This window comes from Zootoca vivipara, chromosome 5 (assembly GCF_963506605.1).
Source record: "Zootoca vivipara chromosome 5, rZooViv1.1, whole genome shotgun sequence".
In the NCBI taxonomy this organism is placed as follows: Eukaryota; Metazoa; Chordata; class Lepidosauria; order Squamata; family Lacertidae; genus Zootoca; species Zootoca vivipara.
In genome coordinates this window covers 19356811-19373151 of record NC_083280.1, presented here as the reverse complement: position 1 = coordinate 19373151, position 16341 = coordinate 19356811, and the positions used below count along the sequence as shown (strand labels likewise).

Sequence of the window (16341 nt, the reverse complement as noted above, 5' to 3'; positions counted from 1 at the left end):
CATGCACCAACATTCAGTTTTAGTGAATTCCCACAAGTCCTAATGTTATGAGAGAGTGGGGAAACTTTCTCCGCTTTCTCCATGCCGTCCATTATTTCATCTGCTATCATATCTGCTCCCACTCGCCTTTTCTCTAAACCAAATGCTGCAACTTTTCTTCACAGAGGAGACACTCCACCCCCTTGATCAACTGGGCTGCCCCTTTCTGTAACTTTCCCCACATCTACAATATCATTTCAGAGGTCAGGTCAGGTGAGCGAAACTGCACACAATATTCCAAACGCAGACACACCATAGATTTGTACAATGGCATTCTGATGTTGAAAGTTCAGTTTTTCCAAGCATGTGTGATTAGATACAGTCCCACTGAAATCAGCTGAGGTCCAGCCCACAGCAATGCAATGGAACAAGTGAGGCCCTGCAACAAAATGTTGCAGTGTAGAGCCTTTTGTTCAGGTTCCCAAATACTCTTGACAGGTCCACTAGTGCAAGGTACTTCTGGCTGTGCAGTGGAACTTCCTCCTCTCCTCTCCTCTCCCCATGTGCACACTGTGCCTCCGCCCCCCCCCCCCCCGATCTCTTCTGGGTGTCCACCCAAGCCTTCAAAGCAGATCTGGGAAAGGCACAGTCAGTGCATGGGGAGAGGAAGTTCCATTGCACAAACGAAAATCCTTATGCTAATGGCATTACTTCATCGAACTAATGCAAGGCAGGATTCTTTTGCCAGCATCAGGACAGCATTCCAGGCAGGAATGCCTCATTGCACAAGCGGCTTTCTGTTCCTAAAGGCTCCATTGCAGCCTCTTTCAAGGGCTATCATTGCCTCAAAGCACTTTAGCCCGATGTTTCTTAATGGCTGCAGTCAAATTGAAGAGGCACTCAGAAGCATTGCATGCATCCATTCAAAATGTGCAGAGGGGCACAAAGGGGCTAATGAGACAGGGGACTCAGAAGCAGCACCACAGCAGTTAAGGCAGGCATCCCCAAACTTCGGCCCTCCAGATGTTTTGGACTACAATTCCCATGTTCCCTGACCACTGGTCCTGTTAGCTAGGGATCATGGGAGTTGTAGGCCAAAACATCTGGAGGGCCACAGTTTGGGGATGCCTGAGTTAAGGTCAGAAAAGGGAAAACATCTGAGCAAGACAGGGGCTTTCACTGTCAGCCTGAGCCTGAAGCTCCTGCCTCCCTGGGATGTTGTTGCAACAAAACAACACAGAAAGCCTTCAGACAACAGGGCTTTGCACAGGCCATTAGCAAACAACTATTTCCCTGCAAAGTAGAAATGGCCATGTTCCTCCTTTTCAGAAGCAGAGATAATCAAGAAAGGAAATTGTGCTGTAGAAAGTTACCTAGAGAAGGCACAGAATGAATTTAAAACAGGCTGCATTGGTTGGTTCCAGACAGGGAGGTCTTGTACTCATAAATCACTCTGCTTCTGTAGCCTATAAGCAGAATCCCAATCAGCTTTCCACACTATGGAGAATACTGCATTTTTCTGCATGTTCATCTTGGTACGTACCATCTCTACACTGTTGAGTTGTAAGGAGAGGAAGGTCCAATTCACCTCAGTGGACATTTGGGGGGGGGAGTGTGATTCTGAGCAATCCTTAATAATAAGAACTAATTATTAATTTTACATTAGGCATTTTATTCATTTAAGTGTGGTAGCTTTTTGACATCTCATGGGTAATAATGGGCTAAGTATTCAATTATTGTTTTTGAATTAGAACTGTTTAGCGGAAAACATGTTACTAAAATGGTGACGAGCAGAAAACAGCTCTTTTTTAAAAAAGCATTTACTGCTACAGTGTTATAAAACTCTCCTAGAAAAGCATATTTAAACATACAGTATATATAGCTGGAAAAGTATTTTGCACTAATTAATGTACTGATTAAAACATTAACTGGCCTATAAAATAGTATTTCTGGAAAAGTTAATAGTGAAGATGTGCCAAAAGTTGTAATGGATTCATCCTTGCCCACATCGAAACCATAGCCTTTGAAAGAAAGAGAGGATGAATGGGAAGAGCATCTATTAACTGTTTATCTTGCACCAATCTTCTGTCCTCCTTAAAACACACACACACACACACACACACACAAAAATCAGGCAGAATTTTTGTGCCAAGGGAAAAAAAGATGGAAGCAGAACCTGCAAAATGTGAGTGAATGAGGCATGGCAATTCCACAATAAATGCATCATATAGAAACAGCCATTGAAGATATTAACACTCCTCTTCCAACTTGGGCTCCAATCCTGCACCTATGTGCACAGGAAGACAGGGTGAGGAGTGGCTCCCATAGGAGCTCCCCTCTGTCAAGATGCAACTGTATTGGGCACATGAATTGATGTGCTTGGAACATTGAACACAGATGATTAATTTCTGCAGAAGCATCCGACAACCCCTTCTTCCCCACAATTAGGAGGGGCTATGGGATGCATCTGAGCATCATTTCTTCCCCATTTTGTATATTGCTTCCAATCTGCTATTTCTTCCAGAGGAAAACCCAAAGTAGGAAAACAGTACTAAATATTAAAATGCGTATCACTTGAAGCAAAACAGAGATTTATCAAATGCTATAAGCAAAACGTAGCAATCTATCAGAATAAATGAGCAAGTCAAAACTCAAAAGTCATGGCATCTGTTAAATCCTTACGAATTCATTAAAGAATTCCCACCAACAGTAAAATAAGGCTATGTACACACCAGCAGCTTAAAACTCAGGAAGGTGATTTCCCCCTGCTCTCTACACACCTGGTGGAGAGAGAATGGGGATGTATTTACCTGATGCACATTACCTGATTTGTTTCCTGTATAATGGAGTTGTCATCTGCATGTGTGCAACAGGGGGGTTGAACCTGGGGCCTTCTGTATGCTCTACCACTGACCTATGGCCTTTCCCCTTCTGTCTGAGGTTCATCTCTAGGACATCTCTGGGCAGGGCTGGGATAGAACCCTGCCTGAAACTCTGGACAGCCTTCAGTGGAGACAATAATGAACTAGATGAACCAATGAGTCTGGCTCCATATAAGGCAGCTTCCTATGTTCAAATGAAAAGCATAACACTGCCATATGCACACAATACAATGATAATATTATCCACCTTTGGTCCCCACCCTGCAATCAACCATCACATGTGGCTCCTAGAAGCTGTCAGCATGCGACAGAGGCCACACCCCAGGAAAGGGTTTAGACTGGTTGGTTAAACCAGGTGAGGGTAGCCAATGGGTCTCAAACTCAGTGAATTAGGGACTTCCCCTGCATGTGAAGATAGGCTCTGGCAGATTGAGAAGATGAGGCCAGTAGTGGGTCCAATGGCCAAGAAGGTGGCTTCTGCACATGCTGTAGAGGGGGCAGATGGGGCTTGTCAACCTGGGAAGGTCTTCTTCTTCTTTGGTGATCACTCGTAGCCGAGTAAGATTGTCTTCCATAAACACGATTCCTAAAAAGGGCTGCTCAGTCACGGAAACAGCTGCCAAGCTGCTCAACTGCATCATTCCTTGAGTCAGAACGACCGAAAGCCCATATGCCGGTTCATGACTAGGGGCTTCCAGATTACACAATCCTGCCCCCATTACTATTTGCCAATCACCATGGGACTTTGGGGGTTTGGGTTCGGTTTTTGGAAGACGCCTGTGCATGAATTTGTTTTGTGTGTGTAGATCAGTGCACGCTGACCAACGCACAGTCTTTGCAGTAGGACTCTGTTCCGATGGCATGAAGTAGTCATGACAAACTGGTAGATTCCTATCTGCTGCAGCAGATGGCTGCATCCACTTTCACAGCCATTGTGACATACCGCTTGTTATCACCTGCCTGTTCTGCTGTTGGGGACTTCTTGGATCATTCTTTGTCTACCTCCTTCCCTTTGACCTTCCCGTCTTGGGTGACCCTGCTGGGAGTACGAGATTCCCGACGGCTTCGCTCACAAGGGTCATAGGAACATGTAAGCCCACTCACCACAACAAGGTGATGATCCAGCGAGTGGGCAACCTGGGAAGGTAGCCCTTCTAGGAAGAGAAAAACTCTGATCCTAAACTTCCATTGCCTTGAGGGATATCTTCAGGAAAAGAAAAGGCTAAGGAGAAAACCCTACACAAACTAGGAGTAGAGTCCCCAGGACAGTTGGATGGAGTCTTGTACACCTCCTTTTGGCAACTCCTGCAGCCAAGCTGGTAACAAACATATTGTTCTGCTTTCCTTTGAACCACATCAGCAAGGCTGGGCGGGGGGTCTTGTCATCTGGGCAGCCCAGGACCTCCATACACACTGCCCAGGCTTGCACCCCAGGGAGGTCACTTCAGTGCTGCTAACACAGCAGTTTGACTTCACCCATGGATGTACACTCCATTGTCTCTCAATGAACCTGTCTTAAGAGCTGCCTTGACCCTTTCTCTCACTATGCATGGAATGAGCAGAATTCCAGCCCTAACAAATAATACACAGGCACATCTTAAAATAAACTTAACTTTATTCTTGTTTCTGCAAAACAGCATACATGTTCAGATCTCTTAAATCTTCAAGACACGTCTTTGTGACAGAAACAATGCAACTTGCTTTTTTTTTTACATGCAGTGTCTCACACAGTCTGCATAAAAGAAGCAATTTCCTGATATTGCATTTAATTTTGCAAACACTGGGTGTTATTTACACTTAACACTTAAGATCGCCTCCAGCAGTTGTAGAGTTGCGCATTGCTTCAAGAAGCACATTTAGCAGATATGCAAGCTTTGCCCTGTGTGGCATTCATATTTCATTTAGATAAAAGTATAACATTGGCACATTTAAAAGGCAAAAAGAAAACTCGGCCCAAGGGCAGCTTGCTTTTTGCTTTCTAAAAAGGAAACCTCAGTGCTGAATCTTCCATATAAATGCTTTTAGAGCCTCTGCAGTTATTTGGATATTGCTTCCACTTCTATAATAGCATGAACACATGCTTTATTTACCTCGTGTGAAAAGTAACAGAATAGAAAGCAGTTCTGTATTCAGCAAGGTGAACTCCATACTGCGAGGCAAAACAACAACAAAACCTTCACCGTAAACAACAGGTACACAGCTTGGAGTCTGTTTCCTGCAAAATGTCAAGATTTTTTAAAAAACATATATATTGCAATGGCTCCTCCCCTCAAACCCAGATACACTTTCCTGCCCTGACAGAACTGTAACATATTTGAGATACAGGCTCATGTTTGGGATCCAGAAGGAGCTTTACTTGAGGGAAAAACACTTCTACTCCTGTAAGTCCGCCCCCACCCCATTTCTGACAAGTCCTGCTTCCAGTGGCAGCCACCTGCAATACATCCATCACCTTCGTGGAGGGTCGCTCACAGGACCAGCTTTTTTGGGAGGTGGGGAAGCAAAAGGGCTGCTGTGGGAGGAAGGGGAGAGAATACCCCTCTGCGTAGGCAGATTTCTGCTTAGCCTTCGCCGGATCCAAACCCAGGTGTGTGTTTCCCAATTTTGCCCCTTTCTACTCAGAATACATAAGCTGAAAGTCATCCCTTTAAATCTAGGTGTAAAGTCCTATATAAAGAGCTACTTTATATGTCACCAGGGAGGAACTGGGGTTGGGGAAGCATCACAAGAGAAAAAGTCATCGAACTTTTATAAAAGCATCGTTTTCAAAAGAAAAAGCCATAAGACGTCGTAATTGTAAGAGCTCTTCTCTCACCCCTAAACAAAAATATTCACAGATTTATCCATTCCTGCTAGATAGGGAAATGCTCAAGGTATGAGGTGTGCGAGACAGGTGAGTGAACCACATGCAAGCCTGACCCAACAGTGCTCCCCAAAAGGTGATAATGAATCAGGTTCGCTAGGCATTAAAGATGTGTCACATAGGAATGAAATTCATACAGAGGTTCTTAGCAAAGCAACACATTCCAAGGGGAAGTTGTCGCCAACATCCCAAACCTATGCATGTCTACTTGGAAGTAAGTCCTATTGTGTTTGATGGGACTTACTCCCAGGTAAGCTTGGATAGGATTGCAGCTTTAAACAGAATAGAAGTTGGTCCAATGAGAGAGAGCCAGCTGGTATTTAGGGGAATGACAGCCTGGCTTGGTTAAGAGAAGGTGGAATCTGCATGCATATCAACCCACATGTTCAAAATTGCTTCCAAAACAAATACAGTCAAAGAGAGAGGAAGACTGTGGTGTTTGTTTTTTCCACTGCATGCAAAGAACTGCTCGTTGGTGCTGGCAGGATCACTCCATAAGTGAAGCAGGCAGGATCACTCCATAAGTGAAGCAGTACTTTCTGGTTGACTTCCAAATATCTGCGAGAAGAACTCAAAAGCCAAGCGGATGTGGATGGGAATGAAGACATAAGCCGTGTAGACCACCATGGCAACCACCGTAATTGTGATGGTGTGAAACATGGATTGTTCCCAGGGCTCCAGGACGTAGCTGCAGGTGACCAGGAGATACTGGTAATACAGCCAGTAGATGTAATCCTTCATTCGTTTCAGATCCATCGCTGGCTCAGGCGGGCTTCAGGAAAGCAGATCTGGGAGAGAAAACAGGAGAGTATAGATGCAGAGAGGAGATGGGAAACCTTGCAGCAGGGAATCTGCAAGACTAGAATTACCAGTGCTCCTTGCAAGGTGAATGCGTTGCTACCCTTATTTGCAGAACGGCTTAAAAATAACCTGGGGTGCTGGGTTTTTATTTCACAGCTGTTAATCCCCTGTTAATCTGTTAATCCCCATCATCAGATGTGTGTTAATACACAGGAAGACCAGTGAAAGGCCAAGGACTGAATATATGTTTGGGTGCAGGAGGTTTTCTACAAGTGACTTTCCTAGGGGTAGTCAAGATTATGTCCTCTAGGTATTATGAAGAACAGCGCCCAGCATCCCTATTCCCTGCCTGCTGGTTTGAGGTTTATGAGAGTTGCTTTTGGTCCCACCCCCCCAGCCTTAGGTTTAAAAACAATACAAAATCAACACTTATCTTAAAAAGCATTTCTTTTTGCAGTTTTTATGATATGTTTCTACACTGCCTTGAGACATATATAAAAGGTGATTCATAAATATAGCTATCATTATCATCTGAGGGATTTAGCACTCTACATCCTAGAGAGTATTTGCAGATGCCCAGATTGTTGAGGAGCTCGCACATCCCAAGGTGTCACAGGAGTGTGTTTGTCAGTAATCATACAGTTCAAAATTCAGGTAGGTAGCCGTGTTGGTCTGACGCAGTCGAAATATATATTAAAAATTGTCCAGTAGCACCTTAGAGACCAACTAAGTTTGTTCTTGGTATAAGCTTTCGTGTCCATGCACACTTCTTCAAATACATAGACAATCTCAGGAACAACCCAGACATTATAATTAAAGAGGCAGGCAGGGGTGGAGCTGTCGTCATCATGAACAAAACTGATGACATCCAGGAGGCTCACAGACAACTCTCCAATAGGGCCTTTTACAAAAAACTGGACTCAGACCCCACACAGGAATACAAAAAAGAACTGAACAAGATTGTTAAAGACAATCACATCCCCCACACATCCAAGAACAGATCCTCTCAAACACACCAACAGAACCTCGACCAGGAATCTTCTATCTTCTACTCAAAATACACAAACCAGGAAATCCAGGATGCTCCATCATCCTAGGTATCGGCACTAGGTATCGAAGAAGTGTGCATGCACATGAAAGCTTATACCAACAACAAACTTAGTTGGTCTCTAAGGTGCTACTGGACGATTTTTTAATATTTTTTTTAAATATATTTCATACTGTTCAAAGTTGGAGTTAGCTCTTTATTAGCAAAAACACAGTCTCCACAGACTTGGTTGAGTGTCAGGCCTAATGAGCAGAGCAGCTCACTCCCAGTGATCTTACTCCATGAAATTAAGTTCCCACCCCCTCTCCAGCACTTTCCTACCTTAGCCATCTAAGTCCCTTCCTCTCCAGGGCTTTCCCCAAGCCTACATGCATCCTTCGCCCTTTTAATGCCTCTTCTGGTTCTGGGAGACAAGGGGGAAGGGAGCTTGTTGCAGCTGTTGAGGGAGACACCCGCGACTCTTCACCGCCCTGCCTCATCCCTGCCTCTTGGCTTTCCTCTTCCCACACTCCTGCTTCAGCTTTTGCCTGTGATTCTTGGCTTCTCTCCAGCGGAGGTTACTAATCCCTGTTGCATATTCAGCTTCTGCTACCTCCTCTTCCCAGAAGTCTCCCTCTTCTCCCTTTGACTACTCATTGTTGTCCCACCACCACTACCCGGGCTCTGAGCTATCTTCCAAGTGGTTCCCCAGCTGGTTCCTCCCACCATTCCTCTGCGTCCAACCAGTCCAGGACACAAGGCAACCCCCCGTTTCTCCCTGATGAGGTCCAATGCACAAAGAGGGATGGAGGTAGACTTGGTGCACTGCAAACACAGAACAGGGAGTAGGCGGGGTGATCAAATACATTGTGCAAATGAATTTATTAAGGCAGGGTTGGTATTCAGCTAAGTTTAACTCAGCATAAACCTATCAAAATTAACGGACCAATTTCCCCCCAATGGTAAAAATTCTATGAGTAAAAATTAGCCATCCTAAGTATTTATCCCTGAGTGCTCCAAGTCTCAACTCAAGCCATATTACCCAATAAGTGCAATGTCACAATCCCACAGCGTCACTCCAACAACACTGCAAGGATGCTCAAAACAACCTTATTAATTCTGCGATAATCCTTTGTTGTCAGCATCCAAATAGAAGCCAACAGAGCTGGTGCCAGCATCAAGGAAAGAAGGCTTGAGTGCCAGCATTATGATTGCAAAAGGCTTCCAAATTATCAGATTGTACCAGAAACGTCTTAAGCTACCGTACTTTGAATCCCTGTGAGAAATGGAGGGGTGGTGGTGGAGTCATCCAAATAAACTGTGTATTGTACCAAGTAACTGGAGATCAGAGCAATCTTCGTTGCATGGGTAACATCCGGCTCCTTGCTGTCTGGAACAGTTCACCAAGTTTGAGGGCATGACAATTGTGTATTATTGTAATAAGTCCAATTCCATTTAGTCTTGATCTTAATCCCTTATCTGCCGCTACAGAGTTTTTGACTTCCATTCGCATTGGCACATTTAATAAATTTTATTTCTGCAACAGGAGTTCTGTATCCCGTATATTTCCTGTGTGTGGTGTATATTTTATCCATTTTTCTTCATCCTTCCTATTCTCCATCATGTCCTGCACAGCATTGCTACTTTGGCTCTTCCACTCTTTGTTTTCCTTTGTTCCCAGAGAATGAGACTGTAATTTCATATGCCATCTTTTTTTGTGCTATTGTTTGAGTCTAGATAGAGTAACCTGGCATCCCACCAAAGCTCTAGCAAGACTCCAGTTTCTCCTTCTCGTCCAACTTTCTGATTTATGATCTGGCATCCTGCTAATAATATTAATAATAATAATAATAATAATAATAATAATAATTTATTTATACCCCGCCCATCTGGCCGGGTTCCCCCAGCCACTCTGGGCGGCTTCCAACAAAACACTAAAATACAGAAATCCATCAAACATTAAAAGCTTCCCTAAACAGGGCTGCCTTGAGATGCCTTCTAAAGGTCTGGTGATTGTTCTCTTTGACTAAAGCCTTGGCTGATCTTCAAAGCTCAAAATCCAGGTCCTCCCATAGCAATACAGTGAAAGTTCGATGCTTTAAATCCATTTCAATTTTCTCACACAGTTCTATTTTTTGTTGTAATCCATGACTATAATCCCATTGTCTTTTATCCCCTCTTGCCTTTTATCAATTAGTTAGCATTCAAGGGTGTGTGTGTTGCTGATTTATGTAGCAAACATTATACATATATATATATATATATATATATAGAGAGAGAGAGAGAGAGAGAGAGAGAGAGAGAGAGAGAGAGAAAGCCCCCCCCCACCATATTTTACATCGAAGAAAGCCTTCCTTCCAGTTCAAATCGTTATGACTTTGTAGCTGTTTCAATTTAGCAGTTTATGATCTTGTCCCATCTGTTCCAGCACGTGTCTGTATATTAGTCCTAATTTCACACTAATAAACAGAAGTACCTCTGCTTCATTAAAGGCTGCATAGGAGGGTTAATGTTAGGCAAAGTGCTTTTGCACTCAGCGCCTCCCTGCCTCTCAGATTCCATGCCAGAGCGAGAACCAGGTACCAAGACAATCTGTGAGTGAAGCTCACTCCCCTGGGCCCTGGGAGAAGCTTGCAAGGAAAATTACCCTCAAATCATCCTTGTTTATACTTTGCTAGCGGTCTCCGCTATCATGGGAGTGGCAGACCGGAACCAGAAGCGTGAGTAAGCTTTTGAGCCCACCAAAACTCTTAATCAGGCTGAATTTTAACAAAACAGAAGCGTGGATGGGATGGGGAGAAAAAGCTGTCTTGGTACTGAGGCCATAATGTCTGCATTGGCCAAAAGTTTATCTCTGTTGCACAGGAAGGGCATGGCTACAGGGGCATAACTACGGCGGTTGTCGTAAAAGAGCACCTGCACTTCAGAATTTGCCACTGCATCACAGTCTTGGAGCAAAACATTATGAGGAGAATCTGAAAAAATGGCTTTGGCTCCTTGCACCCCAAACCAGATTTTCCAGCTTATCTGTTGCATACCACTGCTCAGATCAGTTGGATCTACTATGTGAAAGATCAAGGGCTTCTTCCTGACAGGGAGGCTCACATCTTGCTTACTGCCTGTCTCCTTTAGAGAAATATTTCCATTCCTGGACAATGCTCATTTAATTATTGGGGCCTGAGCGGCAAGCTACACATAATGCTAACTAAAAATATGGATAACTAAAAGGATAACTAAAAATATCAAATCAGCGAAGCTCTGTGGGGGATGGAGAAAAGGAACAGGTTGCATGAGGATGGTGCTGCAAGAGGAGTTAATGTTTTCCTGATGGCAACACCCACCCAAACTGTTTATGGTCCTGCTTATGGTATCTGGATTGTGCCTGATTCCCCTAGCCAAAAAGGCAGGCTTTGGTGGGTCAGCACTTCTGATCCCGTGTTGATAGGATTAAATCTAGTGGCACAATGCCCTAATCTAATTTATCCTGCCCTTCCTTTATAACAAAACAGCTAGAGAGTGGATCACTGGTCTCTGTACTGTGCAGAGTTTTGGCTCGTTGTGTTGTGACAAAGCAACTTGAGGCAGGAGACACACTTGCGCTTGTTCTCTTATTTGATTTTAGCTCTCTTCACCACATCTTGACAGCAGTTTTGGAAAATTCCAGGTACCAGCCAAGTATCCCACCTTAGGCACAAGAAGTGGAAAGGAGCGCCCCGCTCCCGGGGTTATCACACCAACAATCCATTGCTCTTCTACCGTTCCTTGTTAAGTTTTGCCAGATTACAGCAACCTAGAACCAGAGAATTGTAGAGCTGGAAATGAGCCCGAGGGTCATCTAGTCCAACCCCCTGCAATGCAGGAATCTCAGCTAAAGCATTTATGGCAGATGACCATTCAACTTCTTCTTAAAAGCCTCCAAGGAAGGAGAGTCCACCACCTCTCATGGGAGTCTATTCCAAAGTCATACAGCTCTTACTGTCGGAAAGTTCTTCCTGGTGTTTAGTAGGAATCAGATGAAGTCATTGGTTTGAGTCCTTCCCTCCAGAGAAGGAGAAAACAAGCTTGCTCCATCCTCTACACCTGCAACTGCTCATTTTCAATTTTTTGAACTGATATTTGGAAGAATTTTAGCACCACTGGAAGTAATAATCACGAGGCATCAATCTGAGCTGTGAAAGCACGCTCAATACATTGTCAATGGACATAAGAAAATACCGTGGTCCCTGCAGAGGACTGAGTTCACAGGCAACCAGACCAGCAAAGGTTGCAGCAGTAACCAATTGTATAAAACAAAGGTTGGCTATCTGGAGTAACATCATGAACCCACTCTCCAGTTGCAGCTTTCCAGCTCTTTGTTGTTGTTTTTGAAACCTTTAAAGCAATGAATTTACATGAACATGTGCTTTTTAAAAAGGTAGGGGTGGAAGGAGAAAATGACACTGAGACCCGCATCTTAAATCACTGCCACATCTATCTGTCCAATGCAAAGCATGGGGGAGCCGATATCCGCAGAATCATAGTTGGAAGGAACCCCAAGGGTCATCTAGTCTAACCCCCCCTAATGCAGGAATCCTGCCCAGAGTTGTCCCTGCATGGGCTCGAACCACCAACTTTCTGGTTAACAGCTGGACACACTGACTCATTGCTCTCAACACTTTTTTTTTTAAGGGAACACAACCTTATTTGCAAGACTTGTTTAGCTATTATTTTAGGATATACCATAGAGAAACCCAATTGTACCAGGTTTATTAACAACATACACACACTGAATATCATACGAAATGGTCAGGGATAATGGGAGTTGTAGTCCAACAACATCTGGAGAGTTCCATGTTGGTCATCCCTGTTCTGTTAACTTCTCTTGCCACAAGATAAGCATATTTGCAGAAGCTTTCCATTTTAGATTTTCCACACACAACAACAAAACAAAGGAAATCAGGGTTTAAAACAAACCAGGTTCACAGGTTGCAGGCTGTATTTCATCTGCATGCCTTTAATACTGGAGAGGTCACATGTGTGATGCCTCAGAATGGTCCACAGTCAAGAAAAAAAAAAGCATCTGAGCATCTTTGGACTCATAGCAGCCAACTCCCAATAAAATATTTCAGGGGGCTGCCCCCCTCCAAGTTGATGGGCATTGCCATTCAGATGGTGTGTGAGAGAGCCACATCCTGTGACTGATTGTGCAGGATGGGGCTTACCTGTCCCCCCCCCCAATATTTTATTCAAGTTAGCACCCATTTGGAATGTTTCCCCATGCGTCTTCTTTGCAATCTCATCCTCTCTGTATCTGCCCTCAATGTGGTTCCTGGGCTGCCATTGGCTCAGGACGACTCAATCCATCATTCATTACATGGGCAGAGACTCATTCAAACAAAACAGACAAAGAATAAAAACATGATAATTAAAACATCCATTCACGGTGTTCATATCGACAAGGCTGCAGATCGGAACCCCATATGGGGACAGCTGCATATTCCTGCAATGCAGGGGGTTGGACTAGATGATCCTCAGGGTCCCTTCCAACTCTACAATTCTGTAATGTAATGCAGAGGATAAAGACATAAGGTGCAAGTTGCAGTCAAAATGATAGTGGCTCAGGAGAATTCAAGTCAGAGGCTAAGGTCCCCACCACGAAGGCAACCAGAAATAGTTTCTCACTTCTTGTTGAGATCAAGGTGTGAGATTTTTTTTTCGGTGGGAGGGGAGAGAATCTGTGCAAATCAGCTTGATATCAAGGTTTCAGAATATTCCATCCCTAAACAAAACAGGACTTCTAAAAATCAAAAGCAAAAATTGAACACACGTCAAGTTTGAAGAAGTGTTCTGCAAAACTCAAAATTTAGCTTTCTGCTTTATGGGTTTTAAGGCATTCCGATAAAGGCACTATGATACTGTTTCCTGTTTACTCAGGCAAAGCAAACTTTACAATTGTGGTGTCATGCCCGTGCTATTTCATGGGGACACTCCGGTGCATCTTGGTTTAGAAACAGTAGTAGGTGGTGCACATTGCAACTAGGAGGGCAGAGGGGCAAGCAGTAGGTGGAGACAGAGACAGAGAAAGCCTGGCTGGCTGTAAGTAAAGATGGCAGGTAGCTGGGGGAGTCTGAGGGCAGACTGAGGTTGGTGGGGCAGTGCCCCTTTTCCCCAACACTGGCAAGTTGGGGAAGTGGTCTAATGATACCAGTCCTCTACACATAAGGAGGTTTTTACAGCCACATTAAAACACACACACACACACACACACACACACACACACACACACACACAGCTCCTCTTGCATCAAGAATTGGCACAGTTCAAGAATTCTGTCTCTTTATCACATTTTGCAATCAAACCTTTCTTCCAGTACAGGACTCTGTGTACTATATATTACACAGGGTTCCTAGATAGTCCTAGATACTACATGGGAACCAACCAGACCTTCTTAGCTTCAGCAAGACTATTGCATTATATGGACTCAGGGGTTGGACAGCTAGAGGCAATGGCAAGTTTTAACAAAGCTGTGGGGCGGAAAGTGGAGCAGACAGATCACTGGGCCAACCTGAAGCAAGCAAGCCCCACCCCCCTCCCATGGGATCGCAGCCTTACTTAGAGGCCTCTACCATTTCTTTGGGAAGAGATGTTTCAACTACCTTATTCCTGGGTACTGTGAAACTCATAAGGCTGGGTAGTTTATAAGCAATTAACAACTCACGTGAAGCTTTTTGTTATTCTATAACATCAAGGCATCAGTGGCAGCCCACGAGATGCAACAACAATTTTAAAAAATGGTCCCCCCCCTCTAAAGAGCAACACATCGCCTTTATCCCCGAAGAACAGTTTTGTAGCTGTCAAAAGCCTATGCCCAGAGCAGTGTTTTGCAGCTTGACCAAGCAAGAGAGTGCTTGCCTCACTGATAACACCTTTTTAAAAGGATGCAGTCCATACATAAATAGTGCTTTACCGGTACAATCCTGTGCCTAACTTGGAAGTCAGTCCACAAGAAAAATTCCTAAATCCAGAGTCAGGCAATACCTTTATGAAGACCAATGGTAATGTCACAAAATATTTATTGATTGCATTTATATCTCACCCTTTCCCCAAGGATCTCACGGCGGCATACTTGGTTCCCTCCCTCTCCATTTTATCCTCGCAACAACCCTGTAAAGTAGGTTAGGCTGAGAGACTGTGAGTGACCCAAGGTCGCCCAGTGAGTTTCATATGTGAGCAGGGATCTGAACCACTCTGATCACCACACTACTCTTCCTCTAGCATGGTGGGGAAGTTTTCTACTTCTCCAGAATGCTTCACCAGACGGGCTGGCAAAGCTGGCTTGATGTCGCTGCCACAACCCCCTGCACTGGGTCACAGGCTTAAGATGGAGTAAAAGAAGAGATAAGCAGACCTGTAGCATAATCCCATGGACCTCAAGAAGGCCAAACCTATCCATTCTGAAGGAAATCAGCCCTGAGTGCTCAATGGAAGGACAGATCCTGAAGCTGAGGCTCCAATACTTTGGCCACCTCATGAGAAGAGAAGAATCCTTGGAAAAGACCCTGATGTTGGGAAAGATTGAGGGCACTAGGAGGAGGGGACGACAGAGGACGAGATGGTTCTCGATGGTTCTGTCGAGAGAGGACAGTGTTCTCGAAGCTACGAACATGAGTTTGACCAAACTGCGGGAGGCAGTGCAAGACAGGAGTGCCTGGCGTGCTCTGGTCCATGGGGTCACGAAGAGTCTGGTCCATGGGGTCACGAACAAGTGGTACAGTGACAATAAAGTATTTCTCTTTCTATGTATGTTGCTTAATAGTAATAATAATAGAAATAGAAAAAGAGAGAAAGAACTCACCACAGTGCTTCAAAAGTTAGATGAAGGATGCTTCGAACTTCTTTACTGACTTGACTCTTCACTGCGCAGAGAGATTAGAGAACCGAGTAAGAAATTTCTCCACCTACTCTCTGGGCTGCTACCCACCCACTTTGACTGCCAGCCCAGCTCCAGGAACAAATAACTGACAGCGCCGAACAAACACACATGACTTGGTCCTTGGGACTTCATAGGGAGCAGCTTCTCTGTATGCGAATTCTCCTTTGCCACTACTGGCCGAGAGCCAAGCAGCACCCTCCCCAGCAGCCAATGGAAGCAACAAAAATGCACCACCTATACCGTTGGGTGGGTGGGTGTTATCCTGAGCACATGGAGCCGCTGTTGAAGCTTCCACCGTACTGCAGCTTCAGTTCATATGCTGGGGAAAGGCTGTTTCCTCCTCTATGGACGGGGATATTTAAAGGAGGGCATCACGTTGGCAGGGCAGGGGTAAGGTGGGAGGGAGAGAGACGTGTGTCTACGAAATCAGGAGAAGGAAAAACTCCAGGAAGGTTGCGGGCATTTAGAGAGAGAGAGAGAGAGAGAGAGAGAGAGAGAGAGAGAGAGAGAGAGAGAGAGAGAGAGAGAGAGAGAGAGAGAGAGAGAGAGAGAGAGAGAAGCATTTTCATTTTGCTTTCATCAGGTTCTTTCCCCCCACTATTTTTGCGGGAGGGGGAGGCTGTTGGATGCGCCAAACCACAACACCCAAAGGCAGCAGTAAAAGCTGCCAAGATTGCTTCCTCCGTCCCGCAGCCTTTATTATAATAAAACACTTAAGCACCTTAAACGGCTTAACGCCCTTCTTATGGGATGAGCTGTTTATTTGGGCTCCACTGCAACTAAGGGGATGATAATAAACGTTGTTTAAGTTGTTGTTGCTGTTCTTAAAAAAAAAAAGGTGCCCTAGTAGTATTTGCTGGTATTGCTACGACAGATA

The 16341-nt window shown here is 44.6% G+C and overlaps 1 protein-coding gene across 1 annotated transcript; it reads right to left on the bottom strand.

Moving 5' to 3' along the window:
* Window positions 1-4458: 4458 nt before the first annotated feature.
* Window positions 4459-15813, bottom strand: SPTSSB (serine palmitoyltransferase small subunit B). The gene is made up of 2 exons (XM_060274413.1): window positions 15387-15813; window positions 4459-6512 (listed from the first exon to the last, which is right to left on the bottom strand). The coding sequence occupies exon 2, from the start codon at window positions 6478-6480 to the stop codon at window positions 6238-6240; it is 243 nt and encodes an 80-aa protein (XP_060130396.1). The 5' UTR covers window positions 6481-6512; window positions 15387-15813; the 3' UTR covers window positions 4459-6237.
* Window positions 15814-16341: the final 528 nt, after the last annotated feature.

What these genes read in the sequence shown, in the direction of transcription:
- SPTSSB (XM_060274413.1), bottom strand. Translation starts at nt 6,480, where the DNA reads ATGGATCTGAAACGAATGAAGGATTACATCTACTGGCTGTATTACCAG.